Below are 11,215 nucleotides of genomic sequence, written 5' to 3'. Positions count from 1 at the left end.
AACTAAGGAGAAACTTCCTGACAGTTAGAACAATTAACCAGTGGAACAACCTGCCTCCAGAAGTGGTGAATGCTCCAACACTGGAAGTTTTTAAGAAGAGACTGGACAGCCATTTGTCTGAAATGGTATAGGGTTTCCTGCCTGAGCAGGGGGTTGGACTAGATGACCTCCAAGGTCCCTTCCAACTTTATTATTATTAAACTTCTGTTATTTAAAAGCTATGCTTCCTGATCGATCAGCGATCATAGGCTTGCTTACTGAATATCTTTACGGAATTGTCCATACTTTCTTGCTATCAAAACTTTGTTGTTGGACAGTATAGCTTATTGTTGTCGTCTTCAGAGATTGCATCAGCCTTGTTTCTCAATTCCATATATTGCTTCATTATTGCATCACCTTTTCAAATCCTTTTTCCCGTTCCTTGAGCCTAAAGCACTTTTAAAAGGTCCAAAACAATTCTTCGGGATCCAGTGAATCCTGAACTGGAGAGCAACTTCAGCTAGCTGATTCATGTCAAAGATTCCAGCAGCTTTTCATGCGTTTTCTGATCGCCCATGAGGATTACCTTCTACCCGATGAGGTGGTTTTTGTTTTCTTGGATTAGTGCAGTAGTGATTACCAAGATCCAAGGAAGAAGAAATCTCTTAATGCTACATTTGGTAACCCACAGCCTTCTTCCCTTCCTACTCACGAGTTAGTGTGGAGATATTCGAAAGTGAGCTGAGCACGCTGCAGGCTGCTGTAGTTGGAGAAGGCCATGATGGTGACAGGCACCCCTCTCCCCCAAGCCCCTTCCCCTGAGAGAAAAAGCGGGATGTGCTTGCCTTCCCCTCTCAGAAACTATCTCTGCCCGACCCAAGCCCAGCACCTCCCAGCCCAGAGCCACATTCTTCGCCCGTCTCGGTGCTCCCGTCCGTTGACCCCTCCCCCACTCTCCGGCCGTTATCTCCTCAGTTCCAAAGGCAGCACTGTCCAATCCACCCGCCTCCCGCCTCAATTCTCCACTGCCGTCGGTTCCCCCTTTCTCTCTTTCTCCTCACGCTGAGGGAAATGACCACCTAGGGTCGCCCCCTCGCTGCCCCTGATCCGCTCCGGTCTCACACCCGCACCGATACTCCTTCCCCTCACACAATGCGGCGAGAAGAAGAAAGGGGCGGAGACTCCGACAGCGCCCTTCGACGGCGATTGGGCGAGAGCTGGTCACGTGGCCAGCATCGATGGGGCCACCGCCGGGCGAGGGGCGTCGCCCTGCTTCGCGAGAGACGGCCGGACGGGGTGGGGGAGTGGCGCCTTTACCCTCTCTTTCCCCTCCCACGCATTTTATTTCTGACTCAGATGACCGTTTAAATCGGGGGAGGGGAGTAGGAGGGTGGAACTATCGCACGCACGTGAGGAGCTCGCTCTCGCTTCTTCCCCTTCTCGCCGCCTGCTGAAGGGAGAGTGGCAGTTGCAGCTTCTCGTCCTTTCTTGCCAAGGCGGGCACGCGCATGTCTCTCCTCTCCCTCCCCCCACCAACGGATCTCTTCCACCTGCCTCATCGCCTGAAGAAGAAGAAGGAGCCATTTTCCTCAGAAAGCGCGGTGTTTTCTCAGGGAAGATGGCGGCGGGGTGTTCTTTCGATGCGGGTGCACCGCTCCCTCGCTGGCCGGCTTCCTAGCCTTTTATTTTTTCCCTGCGATTTGTTTCAGGAATTGATGTATTCTTAACCGGCGGTTCTTTTCAGTGGAAATCAGCCAGTTCGCACCAGTTTGGCAGAACCGGTAGCTATTTTTTTGTTGCCTAGGCCCAGAATGGACTTCCAGAAGCAGCATCCACACAGAGAACCGGTTGTTCACATATTTGAATCCCACCACTGAAATGATCCAATCTTACTGAAGTGCTCCTGGTTTTTGATGTACCGTGTTTTTTTGTGTGTGTTTACTGTCTGTCAGCACCTCAGAGAGCTTTCCCTCCCTCTCCCTCCCCTCTCTCTCTCTCTCTTCCGGGCAATAAAGTCGGAGTGAGAAAAAGGCCAGGTAGTTGTGATGGCTCCGAAGAGAATAGCGGTTGTTTTGAGCTTTCAGCAAATCTCTGCATTGTAACAAACTGGTTTTGGGTTCTGTGATAGTAGCACGATATTGTATGTATTTTGTATATGTATGGGAAATTATGATAACGATCAATATTTTTTTAAAAAAATGCCAGTTCTTGCCATCTGAGTTTGTTGGATCACAAAATCAGGGAATTGCAAGAATTGTAATAGATGAATGCTCACTAAATTGGAGAGTTTGGTATGTCATGGAAATTTGTGTTTAGAATATTTTTAATACCAATGTTACACCATTTGCATTGTTAACACATTGTCATGGGATTGTGACATAATGATAAGTCACAGTGGAAATTGCATCCATTGGCTGCAGTCTGATGCATTCAAGGTCAACTCAAGCAAAATTTCACTTTATAACTTACACAGGTACCGATTGGTACCAATTAAGATGGAGAGTAAAAAAAAGTAATAATTGACTGTGTTCATTAGTTCTTTATTTTCATGACTGCATGTGACAGCCTTTTTTTATTTACATGACCTCTTCTGATCCCCATTACATTGTGTTTTGTTACTTTATAGGTGATAAAATGTCAACTGGGTTTTAGCCAGCAAAAAACATGAAGGCAGTTGGTCTTGGATCTGTGGTTCTTATTTTTCCATTTTTCTTCATTCTTAAACTGGGGGAAATAACCCTCCAGAACACAACAACTGATGTCATCTTTTTAATAAAGCCCTTCAGGACTTTTATGTTTTTATATTATGGAAGAAATGGTCCTACTTGTGCATGTTGTTGCTTGTGTTCCATGTTTAAATCACACAGTTTTGATAACTTAGAACAGACATGTCAAACTCGTGACGTCACATGATGTCGCGCAACGTATCAGAGCTTTTTCGCCATTGCCGGCAATGGGGTGGGCGTGGCTCCGGTATGATGAAACCGGCCTGCGGGGCCGGCAGTTTGACACCTCTGACTTAGAAGAAGAAGGTGAGTTTCAAGTGATTGAATCTTGAAGAAAACACCAGAAAGAGCACTGAAACATCAAATCGGTTTATTAAAACCTTTTAAATTGATTATTCATATCTTTATTGAATTCATCATTAAAACTTTGGATATAAGAAAGATTGAAATTTAATATGCTGCCATGCAGCTGTAGACTCAGAAGTAAGTATGGAGAAGAGGAAATGTGTATTTGCTCATTAGAGTTGAACAGATTTGAAAGTTACTGAATAGTCACGATTGTGAGCACTTTTAGGAAGATTCTGATGTGTATTTGAGAGCTGTTTTAGTAATATCTGAAATATGGATTATCAGTTTGGTTTATTATAGTGATTAAGGCCCAGCTAGAAATTTGGAGACCGTGAGTTATAATCCTGCCTTAGGCACAAAGCCAGTTGGGTGGCTTTCTGCAAGTCATACCGTCTCAACCTTAGGAAAAAGGCAAACAACTTAGGAAAACATTACAGAGAGAGTCAAAAGCATTGCTTGCCCCATCCCCCTCCCTATCTGGGACTGCTGCTGTGCTCTTGGGCTATGGGAGATCTTAATACAGAGACAGAGGAGGACTCGGAGGAATAAGAAGAGATTGGACAGCCATTTGTCCCAAACTGCATAGGATCTCCTGCTTGAGCAGGGACCTCCAAAGTTCCTTCCAACTCTTATTATTCTGTTAACTTCAGGGACTTGCCCATGCAGTTGCCAGAAGTCAACAATTACTCGAAGGCACACGTGCACACAAACAGATTGCTAAAACCAATTCTAACTTATATTTCTTAATACATTTGATGAAACTGCCATGAGACTCATCGTTTTTACTATACTGGGGGGAAAATTATTTCCTAGTATTTTACTAGTTACATTATAATTTGTTGTGTCCTGCTCAGTCATTGGAATTGGGTGGTATATAAATTTAATATAGACTGCTTGGAAAGAAATACTCTTTGAACCCCAAGGTGCAAATTTTTAGTATTTGTGACATAGGGGATTTTTCTTTGTTTTTCTAGAAATGTTATATTCAATTGATTATGTCATTTCATCATAATTGTAACATTTATGAATATGTAGTCAGCTTTTTCAATTTTGCCTGGTATTGTCAGAATAGGCACTCTGTGTCTTGCTGTGTCTAATGGGCACACTGTATGTTTGTGGCATATTAACAGCAGCAGACCTACACTGTAGGAAGTTGCAAGAGCTTTTGGTATAGTGGATTCACCCCCTTAGTCTACTGACATAAATATGCAGATTCAAGGGATTTATTGTGAGCTGTACTAATTCTTATATTTCAGTATTTCTTAACTTGATTGATGTCATGTTCTAGTGATGAATATTCCATCTTGAACTTATCCTCTATAAATATTTGCATGTGGAAGGAATAGTTAAAATATCTTGTGAATTAATTGCCCAGTATAGTGAAAAGAGATCAGATTTAAGCCTCTATGTATAATTCAGCATATCTTAGGGAAATTAATGTTTGAATTAAAAGAGATTCTGTGTGTGTGTGTGCACCCTTTCAGCTTTTCCTTGTTTTTCATAGCTTGTCCAGTTACTAGGGAAAGACCCATGTTTTTTAAGAAGATGTTGACCACTGTATCATACATTCTTGTGCCCACACCCTTTTTTTTCAGGTTGAGATCCAAAAGTACAAAACATCTTTATCCTGTTCTTCGTAGGAAAGCAATGCAGTTCTAATACATATTTGAATTGCAAATACAATTATTGGTAATTCCATATATGAGTAATTCAGCACATCTAAATTAAAGTTTATGGAGCATCTATACAACATCTTCCAACAAAATGGATATTCATTCAACTTTATCAAAAAGTGCCTGACCACTCAACCCAACACAAGCCCTAAAAAGAATTAACACTGGCATACATCAAGAACATCTCAGAAACCATCACCACTTATTAGCACAGATGATGTTACCTAGTTTGGGTTATAAAATATCTGCAAGAAAACTAACTCAGAGAGCACCAAGAAATCCTCACTTCAACCCTATTTTCCTTTAAATGATGGGCAAGTTTACATGCGTCCCATAAGAGGATTTTGGTTTGCAAAACAACTCTGAGAATTAAATTACTCTACAAAATATCTAGTTAAAAACATAGCAATAGCACTTAGACTCATATACTGCTTCACATTGCTTAACAGCCCTCTCTAAGCGGTTTACAGAGTCAGCATATTGCCCCCAACAATCTGGGTTCTCATTTTACAGACTTCGGAAGGAGGAAGGCTGAGTCAACCTTGAGGCAGTGAGAATCGAACTGCTGGCAATCGGCAGTCAGCAAAATTATCCTGCAATACCGCGGTCCAACCACTGCGTTCCATCATATAACTGGAAAAGTACCATATATTTATCAATGTGAATAATATGACTATTATAAATTGAAATTTAATAGTGGAATAATAGCTATTAAAGGAGGAAAGTGCAATCAACAAAACACATTACCAGAATTCTCCGTTGAGATGTGAAATTTGGAGAAAAATAGCTAAAGAGTTGACAAGAATGAAAAATAATGGGGTGAATGAAGAATGAAGATAAAGTAATTCGATGGAATTCTAGATGCTCTGCCAAACATCAATGCTTAACAAAACTGAATGAGGTAGAATGGCAGTTGCAGAGTGAAGTAGTAAAATGAAAAGCCAGAGGATTAAATTCTACAGCTGTTTGAGATGAGACAGAAGATTTTTCAATTTCAATATTCACCTTTGTCAGTTATTTCTGGGATTGGTAGAATGGCAGTTACAGAGTGAAGTAGTTGAACAAAAAGTCACTTTCAGAGGATTAAACTCTACAGCTGTTTGAGATGAGACAGAAGATATTTCAATTTCAGCATTCACCTATGTCAGTTTGTTATTTGTGGGATCGGAGACAATTTATGGTTAATGTAAGCTTTAAAAATCTTCAACAATTACTATGTCCTGACAGATCTTTCCATTATAATAAGTTATTTTCCAAAACACCTCCAAATCCAGTACGTTATAGCTGAGCAGGGCCTCAGAATACCTTCTGTACTTTCAAGCCTCTATTTTGGGGTGAACTGCTTAAGAGGAGAGAGAATATTAAATATGCTGCCTTGAGGTTCTGGAAGAGAGACATGATATAAATATCATTTTTTTAAAAATTCATGGAAAGAGTAAGGGATGACAGAAACTGAAAGAGAAAACTGCAATTTCAACCATCCAGTGTTCAGAAGTGCAATTATCCCTATTAAAACCCTATCTTCCTCTTGTGATCATAATAAAGAAAATCCAGCTTCCCCTCAGCTTTTATCAAATTGAGACATTTTATTGCCGTAAGGCAGACATGTCAAACTCGCGACATCACGTGATGTCGCACGACGTATCAGAACTTTTTCCACATTGCCGACAATGGGGTGGTTGGGGTTTCCGCATGATGCATCCAGCCCGTGGGCTGGCAGTTTGATACCCCTGCCCTAAGGAAACAAAAAGAACCAAGCTAAGATGGCGTTCCTTCCTATCACAATGCAAATCTGACAGGACGCAACTGAGTCTTGAATTGGCAAGATAATTTTTTACGACACTTGAGCTGAAGCTATGGAGTATTGCATAAGTTCTGCCCTTCAAAGCCTGGCTGTCCTTTAACATTTGCAACTTTAGTTGACTGCCTCAATCAGCCTAAAAGTAGAGCTGCCTTTGAATTGCCCTCTGTTCTCTTATATCAGGCATGTGAAACTTGCGACGTCATGTGACGTCGCAAAACGTATCGGGCCGATTTTGCCATTCCTGGCAATGGGGTGGGCGCAGCTTCCATGTGACGCGTCTGGCCCGTGGGCTGGCAGTTTGACACCCCTGTCTTATATCAAGATTCATTCATTTAGGTGATGACTGAAAATGGAGACAAAATGAAAATGTTTCCTATTTAGACTCTAAGTACGCTGCTGTTGATTTTCTTCTGTGCATAAGAAAAAGATAAAAAAAGTTTATAGATGTCAATCTGTTTTGAGATTCATGCATTACCAGAAAAGGTGCCCTTTTGCTCTTGGTCACTAATCCTAGCAAACAGACGATTAATACTAGCCACTTATATTGCCTGCCAAGATAATTTCCCCATTTAGGGTCTGGGAGAAATCTTATAAGACTATTATTCAGTGACTCAGGGGTTTGGTATATTAGAATATAAGCATTTCAGTCTTACGTGTTTCTAAAATGTTTTGTTTAAAAGCACAGTTGACCAGTTTTCCAAGAACTTAAGTAATTTGTTCCAGTGGGGAAAATCTGGTAGGAGTTTTTTGCCTAGAAATTTTATATAAGCTGTCTTAAAAAATGCCTGGAACTAGAAATAGATATTTACTGTATATCACTCTACAAAGAAAGATATGTCCATTGTGATTAACAAGTAAGGTCCTAGTCTTCAGGTCTCTTATTTCAGCACTAGTTGGAGTGACTTGAGTAGTTGTAAAAGGTAGTCAATCTTGTCCATTACAGGTGGTCTTCAACTTATGACCACAATTGAGCCCAGAATTTCTATTGCTAAGGGGAACATTTGTTAAATGAATTTTGCTCCATTTTACAACCTTTCTTGCCACAGTTAAGTGAATCACTGCAGTTGTTAAGTTAGTGACATAGTTGTTAAATGAATCTGGCTTCTCCCTTAACTTTGCTTGTAAGAAGGTTGCAAAAGGTGATCCCGTGACCCCAGGACACTGCAACCATCATAAATATGACTCAATTGCCAAGCATCTGAATTTTGATCACAAGATCATGGGGATATTGCAATGGTTGTAAGTGTGAGAAACAGTTATAAGTCACTTTTTTTAGTACCGTTATAACTTTGAACAGTCACTATGAATTGTTGTAAGTCGAGGACTACCTGTATGTGACAAATCCCCAGCATTTGTCAGTACCCCATGTAAGAGACAGATTGTTCCTAATTAACATCTATTGCTATTCAAGGTATCGGAAGAGCATCAGGTTTGGGACAGCTCAGGGACCTGCACAGTACTGCACTGCACTGCACATGGGGCTACTCTCAAAAATGTGTTGAAAACTGCCATTAACTCGAATTTTAGCAGTTGAACTTTTCATCAAGATGGCATCCTGATAACATTATTGCTCGATGTTTCAATAACTTTAGCTACCAGTTCTTTTACAAGTCCTATTTAAAGGATCTTGAACCATAAGCCCTTTCAGTACTTGAAGAGCTGCTGCTGAGAAGAGGGGGCTGACCTAGCCAGAGAAGGCTAGAGAGAGCAGTTCCTTGAAGATAAAACCTCTGGTCCCAGTGACCAACCCAGATTGGATTCTGCAACATTATCCTGGGACACATATATTTGCATTCATTCTATATAAGCACTGCATGAGGATGCCCAGGAATGCAATCAATCCAATCCAATCTTTGTACTGGATAGTTACATGGTTGAGATCTATGTGCTTTTTTCCATTAGAAACCTTGATTCCGGAAATTGGAAATGAATGATCTCTGTTTTTTTTCTTTTGCTGCCAAGGAATTTCTTTGTTTTGCTAATGTGGCTAAGGACCGGGACATTTCCAATCTCCCAGGTGCACCATCAGATGCTTGCTAGCACCATCACTGCCACTTTGTCATCTTCCCAAAAGCAGTTGGAACAATGGAAGCAGCAATAAAGTTAGCCCTTTGCCCCGCAGTTAAGTGCTGCTGCATTGTGAGAAGAGGAGGCCGTTGAGGGTTGTCATATCTTCCCTGCACTGAGAGACCAAACTTGGCCGTCTGCATTCCCGTTTTACCCCCAAAGCTATGCCTTCATTTTCCAGGATAACTGGATTTTCAAGCTTCAGATTTATGAGTTTCAAGATATAGTCCTTCAAGAAGATAGATAAGGATGTGGGAAAGGAGGCCTGAGAAGGAAGACAATGTTCTAGCAGCAAAAACAGCAGACATCAATAAGTACACCATGGATGGGTTTTGCTCACCAGAGATTGGAAGCCAAAAAGTTTGCCTGGACAGAAGCAGCCAGGGAGGATTTGCTGATTCTTTCTACTCCGAATCTCATCTTTGTATGGTGCACAAGAAGGAGAAACAGTCCAATCATCACTAGAGGAAAAGTCAAAGGACAAAAATGTAAGAACATTAGTGTTCTTTTGAAAAAGTTAATAAATGGCTAGGTTCATAAAAAAACAGTTTCCTTGATTGTGATTTATTGAATCAAACTCAATGTACGGTATATACCCGTTTCTAAGTTGCTGATTACACTCATGCAACGTTCTAAGCTCTAGTTTCATTAGCCACAATTGACTGAAGAAACATAACATATAGAATAAAAGAGTTGGAAGGGACCTCAAAGGTCTTCTAGTCCCACTGCAGTGTGAACCCTGAAATAAATTCAGCTTCATTTAAACACAGTATAAAGAACTTTTGAAACTGGGAAAAATATTTCTGCCCTCTTCCTTTACATTTTGTGTTAATGATACGTTTATAGAGTAAATGCATTTTTGAATCCACCAAACCAGACACATTGGTGGAGGAAAGCCTGATCTGAATAGAGGAAACAACAAAATAAGAAAAAGCTAGGCAATGCCCTCCCCACTCTGCTGCTCTTTTTTTTCCCCTTCTAAAAGATTTTTTGGGGGGGGGGAAGAGGAGAAGGAAATCCAGGTGTATATAAGCAGGTAAAGTATGGCTCAGCTCTTAATCTAATGTAACTACTGTATTGCTGATCTGGCACCTTCTGAATGCTTTGCAACTATAATTCTAGGAGTCTATGGAGATTCACTCATCCAGATCATGGTTGTTCCAAAGTGCTTTTTCAAGAGGTAACTGGACTTTCTTGTTTTTCTTTGAAGACATTTTGCTTCTCATTCAAGAAGCTTCTTCAGCTCTTTCTAGGAGTAATCCAGGAGTTTACATCCTTTTATTTTCAACAGCAATGAGGCTTCGGGATTTCACTTTGCGAGGGAGCCACCAGGCGGCATTCTTCCCCCTGGAGAATTGGAACAGCCTTCTAGTTTGCTAAAAGAAGCTACTACCCCCATACTTTGATGGAAAAATGATTGAGGGAAACGTGGTGGAGGAAAATGGAGATTAAGGACAAAGATTTGTTCTAGAAAGAAACTTTCCTGATTCATCGGACAACAATTTTTTTACTTATACAGCCTGAGTCATGCCAGTTTTAAATCATTAACAAATTGTCCCATTTGTTTTGGAGCCCTATTCAAGGTACCAGACCTTACAGTGAAAGCGCTAAATGGCTTAGGTCCCTAATAGCTACAGTTGGTGTTAGTTCTCTCACCTCGAGGTCTGCTCAGGCTGTTTGGAAGACGACGACTTTGTCATGCAAATAAAAAACAAAGCCTTTCAAAGGAGCAAGTCCTGCCTGGAGATGTTGGCTTCGCCTCTATATTTTAACTTTCCAAAGATTGCAAGCAAAAGTCTTCTTTGTTTACCTAGGCATTTTTAACTTCTTGTAAATTTTAAATGCTCTGTTGATTTTAATCTCCTGCTTTATAGTATTGCTCATCATCTCAACCCTTGGCTGACCTCCTCTGAGCTCAAAAGCTAAGTAAGGTCTAACATGGGAGATCTCCACTCCAGTGTAGACAATGCTCTCCCACTGCTTATCAATTAATACAGTTAATTTCAGTGAAATTTCTGCTGCCCCACAATGAGAATGGATTTGGACAGTTTGCTCCTCCACTTTTAATACTAGGATTCCATTTTCCTGTCTTGCATTAAGTGACTTCCAGGTGGAGAAAATGGAAAACTGATGCATTTCCAAGCTGCACAGATGACGTAGATGTGAAGATTGGTGACTAGGTGGTAAGAGCAGAGCAGTGGAGCTTCTCTGAACAAGGAGAAGCCAACAGATATCCACGTGTGCTCCAGAAGCAGCTCCTTTTGAGGAAATCTGTAGTATCCTGCAAGGGTCCTCATCAGTGGTGGGATTCAGCCAGTTTGCACTACTTCGGCAGAACCGGTAGCTAATTTTTTGTTGCCCAGGCCCAGAATGGACTTCCAGAAGCGACATCCACACAGAGAACAGGTTGTTCACCTATTTGAATCCCACCACTGGTCCTCGTGTAATGAACAGCTGGCTCCAAGGAAAAAACAATGAGCTCACAGCCTCAGCGGTGCCTGTTTAAGGACACTGCGTCTGCCCAAATCCTCATTTTCTAAAGCACAATATAACCTGTTTCAAAGCTACAGAGATCTTCCAAGCAAGAGAGCAACAGTACCAGCCGATGAGGATTCCTT

General features: G+C 41.2%; 1 protein-coding gene across 1 annotated transcript in view; it reads right to left on the bottom strand.

Moving 5' to 3' along the window:
* Positions 1-785, bottom strand: part of MORC2 (MORC family CW-type zinc finger 2) — a 25,237-nt gene extending 24,452 nt beyond the window's left edge. The window contains exon 1 of the mRNA XM_015813648.1: positions 692-785. Within this exon, the coding sequence (XP_015669134.1) occupies positions 692-759 (68 nt within the window). The 5' untranslated portion in view covers positions 760-785. The remainder of the gene's footprint in view (positions 1-691) is intronic.
* Between the last annotated feature and the right edge of the window lie 10,430 nt (positions 786-11,215).

Source organism: Protobothrops mucrosquamatus, unplaced genomic scaffold (assembly GCF_001527695.2).
Source record: "Protobothrops mucrosquamatus isolate PMUCROS unplaced genomic scaffold, P.Mucros_1.0 scaffold180, whole genome shotgun sequence".
In the NCBI taxonomy this organism is placed as follows: Eukaryota; Metazoa; Chordata; class Lepidosauria; order Squamata; family Viperidae; genus Protobothrops; species Protobothrops mucrosquamatus.
Note: the sequence above shows the minus strand (reverse complement) of the source record. Positions and strands in the feature narration are given on the sequence as shown.